Raw genomic sequence first — 13,244 nt, forward strand, 5'->3', positions numbered from 1 at the left:
TTTCAGCTGGGGTAGAGTTAATTAAGAGGGTTAAACCACAACACCCAGAAAGTCCTGGGTCTGCTTCCTTCCTTCCTGCAATTTTGTATTATATATATACACTCGGCTTCCTCCTTCTGACTGTAAGTGCAAATGGCGATTCCTATCGTTGCAACCCGTCGTGAGCGTCTGTCTCCCACCACCGTCTTGGTGATCTCTTTCGGACTTTTCAGCTGCACAGTTTCTTTTCTGGTTTGTATTTTAAACAGTATTACATGTACATTTTCTGCAGCTTACGATTTCAGTTTTTACAGCGACTGTAAGTGACACCTCTGGTCGCGTTAACAGACCAGGAGAGAGATCTGAAACAAGGACCATTTTTCCTTCATCCACTCCCCACCGCTCATTCCCAGCACTTCGGTCGGTGTGTCTCGGAAACAGTTTCTGAAGTATTTCACGATAACATGTTGGAGAGTAAATTACTTTATCATGGTGATACTCACTGGAGGACTTAGCCAAGTGACAACAAAGCTTCCTTACACTTTCTGAATCCTACTGGGTCAAAGAAGCAATGCAGCCCCCATGGAGAATGCCATAGTTACCCTCATCTAAGCAGATGGGGAGAACGAATCACAGAAGTAAAATTTAGTAGTGGCTTAGGCAAAAGTAACCTTGACTTCATTGTGCTGGTGTTCAGGCGGAGTAAAATTCAAGTCAGAAATAGAGAGTATTAAACACACACACGCACAGACACACGCACACAAAAATATCTATATCCAAGCCAATTTCACAAAGCTGAAAGCAATTATGAGCCAGATCATTTGGGAGAAAGAACTTAAACAGGAAAAAAAAAGTGAAGCATAATTAGGAGTTTTTAAAGAACATTTTACTGGATACCAAAAAGTTAAAATGAAAAGGAAGATTGCACTGCTTAAAAATGTATTAATCTGGGTTAAGAGGAGATGTAAACTGTTCATTCTCTCCCAATCCAGATAGCAAAGAATGCACAGGAACAAAAGAAAGTGGAGGGGAGCAAGCTGTATTGTGCTAACGTATTTTGTACATCTGTGTATCTGTATCTGTATGTATATAAAAAGCAGTAAAAATAGCGGCCACATAATAAAATAATCAGTAAGTATTGCGCAGAAGTTGAAAGCTCCAGTAGGTAGATAGTGGTCCTGCACAGCCAGCTGGAGCCATGGGTAGAGGCTCTCTCTGCTATTTAGCCCTTTGCCAGAGCTCTGCAGACTAACATCCGCCGTGAGTGATTAATTATGAGCAGCCCTCAAAGTGACCCTTTTGGCTTTGTGGGCAGCATTCCAGCTCCTGACGTTCCCAGACTTGCTCTAGTTACAGCTGCACAAAGGGTTTGTTCCGCTGTTTTATCTGGGTTCATTGCTCGCGGAGAAGTCGTGCACCTTGTGCCTGCCCAGCTTCCCCAGACCATGCTTAGCACCAGTCAAATTTAGGGAAGAAGATAACTACGTTTAGCAAATTATGCTGTTGATTAAGAACTTAGAAACAAAGTCGCCAATGAGATAAGAAAACGAGCACACCGCAGCTGCTGAGTGCGCCGCCTTTCTCCATAGGGACATCGGTGCCTCGGCTGATGGGACGACCGACACTGCCTGCCACATCTGAGAGCTTCCTAGTTTGCGGACTTCTGCCCAAGTCTGTCATCTCTGCTGCCCTTCTGCTAGAGGGAAACCTCTCTTTCCTCCTCTTTCATAGCTGCTTTACTTGCAAAAAAAAGACAAATCTTTCATCTCGGTTCCTCCTCCAACACAGATCCAGATGTTGAGCTCGAAGCAGCTCCTGTGTCGTCCCCGGTGCTTTTTTCTGTTCTGGTCTCAGTGGTGCAGTGTGGAAATGCAGCAGGGTCTCCTTTACCGCCGCTCGATGTGTCTTGACTTTACACTCCTCTTGTGCCTCGTACTTGGTGAGCTTCTGCTGAAGTGGCTGCCTTGTCCACAGCATCTTGATCCCTGTAACACAGTATTTTTAGCCTGTGAATCATGAGAATAGTCACTGTTCAGACATCTTGCCAAGTTCCTAATCTTCAACTTTTACATGTTCCATGCAGAGTCTACATAACATACAAATAAAAGTGATGGATTTCGTATCTGAAGCTCGTTTCCCAGCTCACCTTCCCCCCTCTTGGCTCGTTTCAGCAGCCTACATTACCATGGGTGTTCAAGGGGATACAGAAAAAGTAACCAGCAGAGGTAGAGACAGTGAAAAGGTTTTTTTCAAGTTTATTAGGTACTAATGAATCCTAAACCCAGCGTTCATTCATTACTGTAAGGAAATAGTAGAATGGTTAATAAAGAAAAAAAAAAGAAGTGTTCCGTGAACACTTCTGTTTGGTGTCTGGGAAGAGGTAAGATGATGTGTCTTATCATAGAATGATGAATTCTTCATATTCCAGCTGTAATTAGGAAGCATATTAAACAGCAGGTAGGAGACTGAGACATGTTTGAATCAGCAAGTCTGAATTATTTAATTCAGGAATTCTAGAAGATGTGGTCAAGGTCTTTGTGAAGTGTTGATGGTGACTGTCAGTTTTGGGATGGAGAGGGCTGAAGGTCATGGATTTCATGTGTCCACAGCACGAGAATGAAGCCAATGGAATGGGAAGGGCTCAGAGAGTAGTTGTAAAAACAATGAAATGCTTGCAAAATGCACCTCGTAGTGAAAGAGTCAAGGAGCTCTATTTGTTTAGTTTATCGGCGAAGGGGTTAAGAGATTATTTCAACACCATCTGTAAATACCTATATAGGAGCAAAAATTTGGTAATAGAGAGCTCTTTATCAGATAAAAATATACCAAGATTCAATGACTGGTAGCTGAAGCAAGACAATTCAGACTAGAAATAAGGTGCAGATTTCAACAGTGAGGGTAATTAACCGCTGGAACTACTTATCAAGAGTTGCTGTGATTTCTCTGTCACTGACAATATTCTAATCAAGATTAGAAGATTTTCTAAAAGATACGTTGTAGTTCAGACAGGAGTAAATTAGTGGAAGACCTATGGTGTAATTTTATACTATGCAGAAAAGATCAGACAATCAGAGGGCTCCTTCTGGCTGCTTCTGACCCCCTGTCCAGGTGTGCCGTCACTTGCTCTCCTGGCAGATTTGCCTCTTCCCCACGCAGCTCTGGCCACCCTTCCGCGGCGGTGAAGCTGGATGGTGAGCAGACAAGGCGTGCTCCAGCAGGCTCCACGAGCTCTGCGTGGGTGCTTGGTTCGGGCAGAGCTCAGGCTGGAGAAGCACTGAGGAGCTGCGGCTGCCTGCGGCTCCCAGGCTGTTGGCGTGCTCTTGGTGCCCGAGGGTTTTGTGGGGCAGACGTCGCTGCAGTACCTGTTCGCAGGCTCCTCCGCTTTGCTGGGAGCCTGCTAACTGTATGTAGGCAGCCACCACCTGAACCAGAGATGAGTCTGGTGTGGTGTGTCAGCTTGACTTTCCTTGGTTTATCTCCTGTGCCCCTGAGTTTTGGTTGGGAGATGGGAGTATAAAATGGTAACCGTGTCATGGTCAGCTCTTCCCGTCCTGCTGCAGGCAGCTTGTGTTGTTGGTCCTCCCAGAGATGTCTGGACTACGCAGAGCTGTTTCTCCTGGCGGTTCGTACCCACCGCAGATTAGCGTTGGTAGGAGCTAGGGTGTTACATAGTCACTCACCACGTGCATATGTCCAAAAATGTGCTCTCCAAATGCAGTGCTAAGAAAGTAGGGAGAATTCCCTGTGTCAGAGCATCTGTGAGGCCCAGTGAAAGGCAATGGTTCCCACTGTGTGCAAGCTGGCAGATCCTGACGGCCTTGCTAAGAAGCAGGGCTGGGAAACCTCAGTCGCCTGTGGTTTGGATCAGTGATTTCACACAGACATTCGCTGTTGGCAGAGCTAGGAAGGACATCTGTTGTCCCAGAACATGGCCCGCCATGCTTGTGGGGCTGTATTGGTGCTCGGCGTTGTTGCCATCTCCCAAGGAGAATTTGGGAGTTGATGTCTTTCAAATGACACGTCTCCATCCTGGTGCTTCTGGTTGATAAGAGCTAGCCTGTGTTTTTTGGCCTCGTTACTGGTAGGGATTGTTCAAGAGGAAGGAACTGAGTGTGTCCAGCAAAACGGCATGGAGTGCTTGGTTCAGAAACCCAACCTGACAGAGAGTCTTCTGGCCCTGGACCTGCGCCGGGGGTAGGGGCAGCTCTGGGAAAGGCAGCCGCAGGGTGCTCCCAGGACGGCTGCATTCCTGCGTACACGGCAGCTGACCGCCCATTGATGGAGAGTGGTGAATTACGTCTTTACCAGCAAGGATTTCACAGGCAGTCAGCTTAACCGGGCTCATTGGCTCTCACCTCCCCTCAAGAACCAGTTGGTTTCTCAGAACTGAGGAGTTTCCCACCAGCTGGAGGTGGGTACCCGTCCAGCCCGCTCCACGCAACACAGGAGCAGCGTCTTGGGGTCCAGAGCAGCCGCGGCTGCCCCCCACGCACGGCTTTTGGGGAGGCTTTGAGACGTGCTCTGGCTGCATACACCAACAGAGTACTTGAGACTCAGTACGCTAAGGTGACTTGCAGTAATTCGAATTTTTATTTGGAATAAATGATGATCAGTTGACAGCAAATACCTTAAAGTTTTGGTTCATGGATAGTGGTAACTGACGACTCTCTGGGACACGGTTTGGCAGATAGTGAATAGCATTAATCTGCAGTGTGCTACTGGCCCACTGCAGTACGAGAGAAAATAGGGTTTCCTTCATGCCAGGGTGTCCTCACTGGGGATCCTGGGCTGACCCCCATCACCATCTCATGCCATATGGCCGGCAGTCTCTGCTGCAACGTAGTGTGGAGGCAGCGTCCCTCTTCCTCTGCTGGAGCAGGGCCTGGCACTTCAGAGAAAAGACCTGTGCTGTCCTTGGCCATAAAACAAGGGGGAATTCCCAAACTGCTGTCCAGCTTGTGCCTCTTTAAAACTCGGCATACCCCTGTTCCCCCAAACAAACCCTGTTTCTTCCACGTTGCAAGGGCCTGGTAGCAGCCACCCATCTGCCCCAGGAGAGCAGTGCCGAGGTAGGGACGGACAGTCAGTGACTCCTCGCAAAAACGTGACTGCAGGCAATCGTCTGTCCCTTCCCTTAGCTCTGCACGGCCTCGAGGAAGTCACGGGGTACAGATGGTCGGGGATCTGTCCCTTCACGTTTCTCGGGGGCAGGAGAACATACAAGCAGTCTTAGCTGAGATGAGGTATCCAGCCAGTGTCCTGTCTTCTCTAAAAACACTTGCCACCACTGCCTCAGCCTGTGCTAGTGGTGGCTTCATACACGGATAAAGAGCGTGTTGGGATAGTCCAGCTGAGAAACGATGGGAGCCTGAAGAAGTGAGGCCAAGCTGTATCCACAGGATGAGGCCCAGTCTCCTGCTCAGGCAAAAATGATGACCCCATCCATGAGTAATTAGGCTGTGCCAGAACATAGCTCCAACGAAGGAACCGAGAGTGAAGCTCACTCCAGACAGCAGCGACTGGTTCAGAAGTCTGCGTCTTCAGTTTTCATGGGAGCTGCAAACTTCTCAAAGTGTTTCCTCTGCTACCAGCTCCCTTTGCTGTGCACAGCTTCTGATCATCACGTCCAACCAAGCCATCCTGACTGCAGTAGTGTAGTTGGTGTGCAGAAGCACAGGCAGAGCAGAATTTAGCTGCCATCTGACCATTCTCCTGTTGGCCACGTTTTAATGTTGAATAAATACAGCAAGAGACAGCTCTTCCTTTGAGTTATCACCAGGCAGGGGTCTGAGGCTGTGAAGACATTTTTGTGTTGCAGTCTGTTGTGTGCATTGGCCAAAGGAGGATGAGCCTTCAGGACCCTGTCCCCTTTCTCGGGTTGAAACGGCAGTATTCCTGGGCTGACGGCATCAAACGCAGCAGAGGGATTAGCCCAGGACCATAATCACTGGTATCTGTCCTTTGTCTGCTGGTGCACAGAGCGTGTCCATCCATTCCGCTGAAGCCGTCTCTGCCATGCCCTGGCCAGACTGCAGACACTCAGCACCCAGGACGTGCATCAAGGAGACATCTGGCTTCACCGGGAGCTTGCTCAGAAGTGGGTGTCGGATGCTGGTGGTAGGAGGTAGAGCTGATGTGTCACAGCTTGGTTTCTTCACTGCTGGTCAGGTTATTGGATGTTCAGACAAGAGAAGGAGGTAGTCCTTTCCTGAATGAAGTTGTCAAGGATGTCGGTATTTCTACTGTACTCCCATTAAAAAAGCATGTGACTTCGCATGTCCATACACTTTGTGTTGCTATTACTGGCAGTCTGCAGTAGCTCAGGTGGCAGGCTGTAGGATGTGGGCAGGTAGGCTAATAGGATTAGTAGGAGTGGAAAGTCACCTTTGTTTTCTGTACCCGTTCCACCTTGAATTAGTTTTTTGCAAGGTAGGTTGTGCATGAGGATCTAGGTGAGGTTTCATACCAGCTTTGTGCAGAAAGTGTGCATGCTTCCCAGTAATGCAAGACATACCTCATCTTGCACACGTGGGATCACATTTGACTTAACCTCATCGTGCACACATGGGATCGCATCGACTTTCCGGCCTTACTGGCGGTGTGGTTTGGCGATGCTGTGACGAGGCAATACTTGGCAGAATTCTGCCTCCTCTGGTGTTCCCAGTTAGGAGCCCCAGCCTAGTGCAGACATTCTTGTCATTGGGGTGAGATCCAAATCCCATGGAAAACAGTAGGTACTTTCCCAGGATTTTCTGAATCAGGCTCATTAATTCCATAGTACATGTCTTTGCATTTTGTGCTAAATAAATTGTGTTGTGGTTTTGTTAGCTCACTTCTCAGAACCATCTAGTCCTGCATGGCATCTTCATCGCCAAAATACTGGCAGTGCTTCGAACTTAATATCACCAGGAAATTTCACCAGAACCCATGTATTATTTTGCCAAATCGCTGTTGAAAATATTAAATTTGTCCAAAGATTCATCCAAAGATCTTTGAGTGACTCCACAAATGATCTCCTTCCCAACTGGTGGTACCTGGTTTTGCTAACTCACCTTCATCCAGTTCTCTGTGCATCCGCACCATAAGGAAGAATTTCCAGTTTGCTTTGATTCAAGTGTTTTACTGCAGTGGCCAGGCTGCCACACTCCACGCCTAGAAAAATGATGTTCTGTTTTTAGGTCATTTTCCATTTACTGCCATGTCACCGTTTAGGCTTTACTTAAAAAGGCATCACAAACCCTTGCCTGCTGGTGAGATCACACTAACATGTCTACATGAATCTCTTTTTTTTGGGTCTTGAGGAAATAGTGATTGGGAGAGCTTTGCTTGAGGGAGTGTAGGCAGGGTCAGGGAGAGTTCAGTTCCTGGAGGCTTTGGCTCAGAGAGGCAGTTAGCATTTTACGTGTAGCCTTTTATTCACCTTTCACTTTGCTTGCCTAATTTAAAGGGAACATATCCAGCAGCTGGCAGTGGTGTCACTTCCAAAGGGCTCTAGCCTTGTTGGGACCACCCTGCAGATCCCTGGGACAAGCTGGAGTTGTGTAGCGGAGAGGTCCGTGAGCCAAGCGCGCGGCTGGGCTGTGAAGACATTTCTCTGCGGCTGGGTGACTCCAGGCAGCTGGTGTAAAGTGCAGAGAGACTGCGGAGGCTGATAGAAGCTGTTCCTGGAAGTCATAGCAGCACTGTTTCATTTCAAAATTAAATTGTCGAATTAGTACCGCTTCTTCATGGCACGCGCTGCTGGCAAGGCAGGTGCCGGATTCACGAGGCTTGTGCCGGGCGCCTGTGCGGGGTCGGATGGTCGCCGTGGGTGTGCCGTGTAGGCTCTGAGCGCGTCGGCGGCTTTCCCAAGCGTGTCTCCTTCTGCACGTGCTTGACGTCCTGCAGGCCCGGTGCAGGTCACACCACGGCTGTGGCCACCTGCCCTGGCAGTGTGGCGTGCTCCCAGGGTGGCCGCCGGCAAGCCAAGCAGGGCTGTGGGGCAGGCTCTCAAGACACCTGGGGTTGCTGCTCTGCGAGTCTGACCGCAGCAGCCCCCCTTTCCTGCTGCCAGCGCTCATTGCAGCTGCTCAGCCTCACTCACCACACGGTGCCACAAAACCGAGGAGGTCCATCACTGGGGGCGGGTTTGGAGGGTGCCTTGGCCACGGCAGAGCGGCATGTCCCTGGCTCTGGTCAGGGCTGGGGCACTTGGGCGTTTGTGGCAGCCCATGCAAGGGGCATGTGCCTGCAGGCTGGGGCTCCCAGTGTGGCTGGGGTGGAGGTGCAAGGGGCAAGTCTGGGCACCCTGCGGCTCTGCAGGACTTTCCCCTCTGCTGGAGGAGCTTCTCCCAGGCATGCTGCACTCCTGCTGTTCGCCTCCCTCTCCTCCATGGCGGTGGTGATAGACACGTGCTGTGTGCGCAGCCTGGCATGGGGCCAGCAGGCACTGCCTGAGCTCCGGGGGCAGCCCGTCCTGTCCCATCCCATCCCGTTCTGTCCTGTCCTGTCCCATCCCGTCCCCTCCCGTCCTGTCCTGTCCCAGCCCGGCAGCGCGGTTCCCAGGACCAAGCTCTTCCCGGTCCTGGGAGAGCAGCGTTGTCCCTGCTCCAGTGGCAGCAGGCTCCCTCCCACGAGGAGGCGAGAGGAGATGGATGCGGCAGTCAGGAGCGGAGCGCCAGCTAATTACCCTTCCGAGTGTGTCTTGTAAATTAAGGGCTAATTAGAGGCAAAGTCAGTGTCATGGTTTTACACGTGTTTCTGTGGCGCTGAACAAGGGGAGGGAGGGGGAGCGTGCGGCAGCCGGGCTGGAGGCAGACGAGCCGGCATCTCTGCCACTCCTGCCCCGCGGGCAGGGGCCCTGGCGGCTCGGGGTTACAGGGCACCGCGGCCCTGTGAGCTCTGCGTGGGCGCTGCCGGGGCAGGCAGGATCTGCAGGCAAGGCTTACGGATAGTCCCTGTGCAGTGCAGCAGAGAAAGGGGATTTTTGCTGCAGAGTGGGTACACAGAAGAGGAGGGTGGGAGGCACCTGCCATGCTGGCAGTGAATGAAAGGTGCTCGTGGATGGCAGGCATACCTGGTGCGCACGCCTTGGATCCACCTTTTGTAGGGCGAGGATTTGGGCTTCTTGAGCTGTCGTTTCAGACACTCTGCAGCCTCAGGCAGTGCTCAGGCACCGGTGACATTCAAATCACATTTCTTAGGCTTTCGTGGAAACAGCAGGGACAGAAATGTAACTTTATGCACAAAATCTGGGGCTCCCCATGGGATTTTACAGGGCTCTGCTCTTTGTGGAGGGTGGCTGAGCACTGGAATAGGTTGCCCAGCAAGGCTGTGCAGTCTCCCTCCGTAGAGATACTCAAAAACCATCCAGACACATTCTGGGGCAGCTGCCTCTGGGTGGCCCTGCTTGAGCGGGGGTTGGACAGGACGACCTCCAGAGGTCCCTTCCAGCCTCAGCCATGCTGGGATTCTGCGAGAGCAAAATGAGGCTGGTTTCACACAGCAAAGACACAGTCAGGTGAGCTGTCCTGGCTGTAGCAGATCCAGCTGGGGACCTGCTCCTGCAAGTGTCCATCTGCTCTCCAGCCTGCTTCTGTGAAAGGATCCCACTTACATACCAGTCCTGTGAAACAACTTGCTCGGTTTCTCTTAGCCCAGCTCCTTGCGTGCCCGCAGGGTGGTCGGCTCTGGTGGGGCTGGGGCAAGCAGATGGGTCAGGCTGTGGATGCACATCTCCTCGGCTGGGCGCACTGCGGCCGGAGGCATTCAATGGGCCCTGCCCTCATCCATGGCCAGAAGGGCTGGTGTGGGAGTCCCAGCTCAGCATCTGTGCCTCCGGGTGTGGAAGGAGGAAAGGTGGCTTCAGAGTAGGGAAAGGGACCCTTTGCTCGCCCTCAAGCTCCCAGAGCACTTGCTCTACGGTGGCTGGAGCTGAATGCCCTAAGGGAAGGCATAGGAAAGTGCTTGTAGTGGGCAGGTGTAGGGTAATCCCTCTAGGGCAGCATCATCCTCCTTAACAGATTGCCTGCAGCCTTGAACAGCAAGATTTTTGCTCCCTGTCAGAGCTCCTCTGTTTACTATTCTGGAAATTTTGGATATTCTTGTAATCCAGAAACACTTGACCCATTTTGAATCTCTGACTGATCTTATCTTCTATGACGGCCTCTAGTCCCAAAACCACTCCTTTCCTGGGGGGGTTCAAGGTCTGGGCTCAGCTCAGGGGGTTGCCAGCTAGTGGGAAGAGGCTTTTCCACGCACGATCCCCACCTTACAGACATCTGTTCCTCCAGTCGTCCCTTTGACATCCTCCATGTGATTTTCCATTCACTCCTCGTGCCTCCAGCATGGCTGTGTTTCCTGCTAGGGACACACAAGGAGTGAAGTGAGGGAGTGAGGATGGGCCCACTGGCTGTGGGGCGGGTTCGTGTTTGCCCAGGTGCCTGAGGCTATAGTGAAGACTGTGAGCAGACCGTGAACTCCAGCTGCAAAATCTGGCTGGAGGGGGAAGCCGTGTGCCAGGATGCCTAGCTATACATCCTGGGGTGCTGCGTTGAAACGCGTCAAGCTGGGTGTCCCTCTGAGAAGCGGTGTGTGCTGGGCAGTGCTCTTTTCTCAGCACCTTTGGGGGTGATGCACTGGCACTGCCTATCCTCACGCAGGACCACCTGGGGGCATGTCGCATCAGGTACAGGACGGCTTTTCCTTCTTTCACCGTGCTTCAGAGCAGCAGTTGGTCTGTGCTAAATTCGTGTCTCTCTTGCAGGTGCTCCCCACTCAACCAGCAGTACCTCCCTGCACTCAGAGCGCTCCATCAGCGGCATCAACCTGGTGGGCTTCAGCTCAAAGCCAGACGGCATGCACCAGCGCTCCTACTCCGTCTCCAGCGCGGACCAGTGGAACGAGGCTGTGGCTATCCCTGGCAGCTGCCCTAACCCCTGTAAGTAGCACTTCCGACCCCGCTCCCCTCAGCTGCAGCAGGTGGGGAGGTTTATTTTGGTGATGGAGCAGCCCTGAGCGCTGTCCTGTGGCTGCGAGCCCAGAGTTTGGTCATAGGTGTCAGACACAGCCTTTGGGGCCTTGTTGGGACTGTCCACCTTCGTGAGGGTGGACTGGCAGTGTCCAAACCGGGGGGAGAAGCTCTCCTGCCAGGCACGGTAAAGCAGTCTCCCTCCAGCCAAGGGATCCCGCTCCACAGCAGGACTGTTCTGACCTCGCTCCTCCGCCTGCCCCACTCTTGGCTCACCGTGCAAGGAGGAACCATTGCTTTCCCCCATCTCTGCTCCTCGTCGGCACCCCCAGCTCCCAGATTTTGGGGCAGTTGAACGAATAGGAGTAATTCCTGTCTCTGGAGCACACACTGAGCGCAGCCCGCCCCCTCCCCCCACGCTCACTCGCTCTCTGTGATGTTTCAGGACAGTTGAGTGAATTAAAATAATTCATACATTTCCCAACGTAGCCACTTTGCCGAATTGGAAAATAAATGCTTTTGTGCTGCATTCATCACTCCTTCGTTCCTGGCTCTGCCGCCGCACTAAAAAAGCAGTTAAATGCACATCAAGAGTGGAGGAGCCATTTCCATGCCTGCTCGCCCCTTGTAGTTCTCATTAGCGCAGCAGCCGCCCCCCCGCTCGGTCCCAGGGGCTTTTGCAGTTTAAAGAGAGCCTCTTTATGATCATTACCGGAGTCCGACTGTGCGGGCGCCATTTGCAGCTGAGGAGGCTCCTCATTTGTAACTGTGAAAAACTATCAATTTCAGCGCGCCTGATGCAGCGGCTCCATCATTGGCCCCATCAGCTCCCTGCTGGAAGCGAATTAATCAGACTGTTACTGCTGATGGGGCAGCGCAGGCGATGGGAGCGGAAGGGCGCAGCTCTGAGCATTAATGTGCCGGCAGCCCCCCCGCCCCTCGCCTCGGACATGGGGTGCAGCAGGGCAGCCTCCGCTCCTCCAGTGCCGGAGGAAACAGGGTGCAAGGGGGGGCCGCCGCTCCGCACACCGCTTTGGACACGGGCACATCTGCTGGGATGCTGCAGGGCCGGTGCCCTGCACCGGGAGAGGGGTGCCCCCACCACAGGCAGCACCTTGCCCAGCCCAAGGGAGCCATGCACGCAGGCAGCAGGAGCCTCCCGTGCTGACTGCCGAGCGTGCCCTTGTGCGCGCAGCAGTGAGGTCTGCGCACGCTCGTGCAGGCAGGCAGGCAGGCAGCACTGTGGTCGGCACACACGTTGCCTTTGCACGGGTGAATTTTGTGTCGCAGCCCTTCTGGACAGCAGCTGTCTGCCTGGATGGCCTCCTGCCCCAGGGACCATCGTGGCAGGTCTCGTCCTCCTCCCAGCAGCCCCGCTACGGAGGCGAGGCGCCTGGCGTGGCTGCGCTGTGCATCTGGCCTGCCCTGGCTCTGGCCTGAGTGTCACGGGACAGCAAGCTGGCCTCTGCTCCCTGTCCACGGGAGGAGCCTGCTGCACTTGCGGCCACCCGAAGCAACCTACCTCTTTCATGCAAAGTAACCTGGAGACTGACACAAACAGGAGCTGAGATGCTGCTGCTTCTCCCCGTGACATGGAGGGGTGAGATGTCGACTCAGTGCTAATTGTGTGTCTCGAGGGCTGATGGCTGCTCCTCTGCTCTGCCCGGGTCCCACTGCACTGTGCTGGACCCCAAGCCCTGTGGGTCAGTCCTGCCTTGCTCTGCCCTGCCCTGCCCTGTGCTAGTGGTCCAGAGACATGTCACTGGGCCAGCTGGGCTGAAGGGTCCGCGGCGTATGAGGGGCAACCAGCCTGGCTGTCCTGGGGCCCTCCTGGAGCAACCTCACAGTCCGTCGCCCAGCTCACAGCTCGTGGCGCCGTCACCGCTGCACTGGCAGGGAAAGCTGTGATTTCTTACCTCCCAGCATCTGTCTCCCATCGCAGAACCACTCGGGGCTGTCGAGAAAGGGCTGGGGCAGGCGGAGCCCCTGGAGCAAACCCCTGGCCCTAGGCGGGTGGCGAGCAGCGCCCTGGGCTCCTGTCCCTGTTGGCTGGAGCAGCCCCGGGCTGTGCACACGCCAGGCTGGCGGCTCTCCGGGCTGTGTACTTGCACGGTGTACAGTGGGTTCTCAGTGTCAGGAGGGAGAGGGCTTTTGGGGAGGCAGGCAGTGCTTCCCCTGTGGCATGGCGTGCCAAGCTGAGCAGCACGTCTGCCCCTCCGCTGCAGGGCTGAGCTAAGCCGAAGCAGGAATGCCTCTCACCCGCGCCTCCACCGCGGCTGTGCCACTGTGTCTGTGCAGCCCAGGTCTGAGTTCTTCA

The 13,244-nt window shown here is 53.4% G+C and overlaps 1 protein-coding gene across 2 annotated transcripts in view; it reads left to right on the plus strand.

The window, feature by feature from the left end:
* The window catches only part of AGAP3 (ArfGAP with GTPase domain, ankyrin repeat and PH domain 3), a 152,552-nt gene that overhangs the window by 119,450 nt on the left and 19,858 nt on the right, over positions 1-13,244 (plus strand). For both annotated transcript variants that reach the window (XM_087732846.1, XM_087732836.1), the window contains exon 12: positions 10,724-10,897. In XM_087732846.1, the coding sequence (XP_087588972.1) occupies positions 10,724-10,897 (174 nt within the window). The remainder of the gene's footprint in view (positions 1-10,723; positions 10,898-13,244) is intronic.

This window comes from Nipponia nippon, unplaced genomic scaffold (genome assembly GCF_047370975.1).
Source record: "Nipponia nippon isolate SJK-2023a ecotype South Korea unplaced genomic scaffold, ASM4737097v1 scaffold_1, whole genome shotgun sequence".
NCBI lineage: Eukaryota > Metazoa > Chordata > Aves > Pelecaniformes > Threskiornithidae > Nipponia > Nipponia nippon.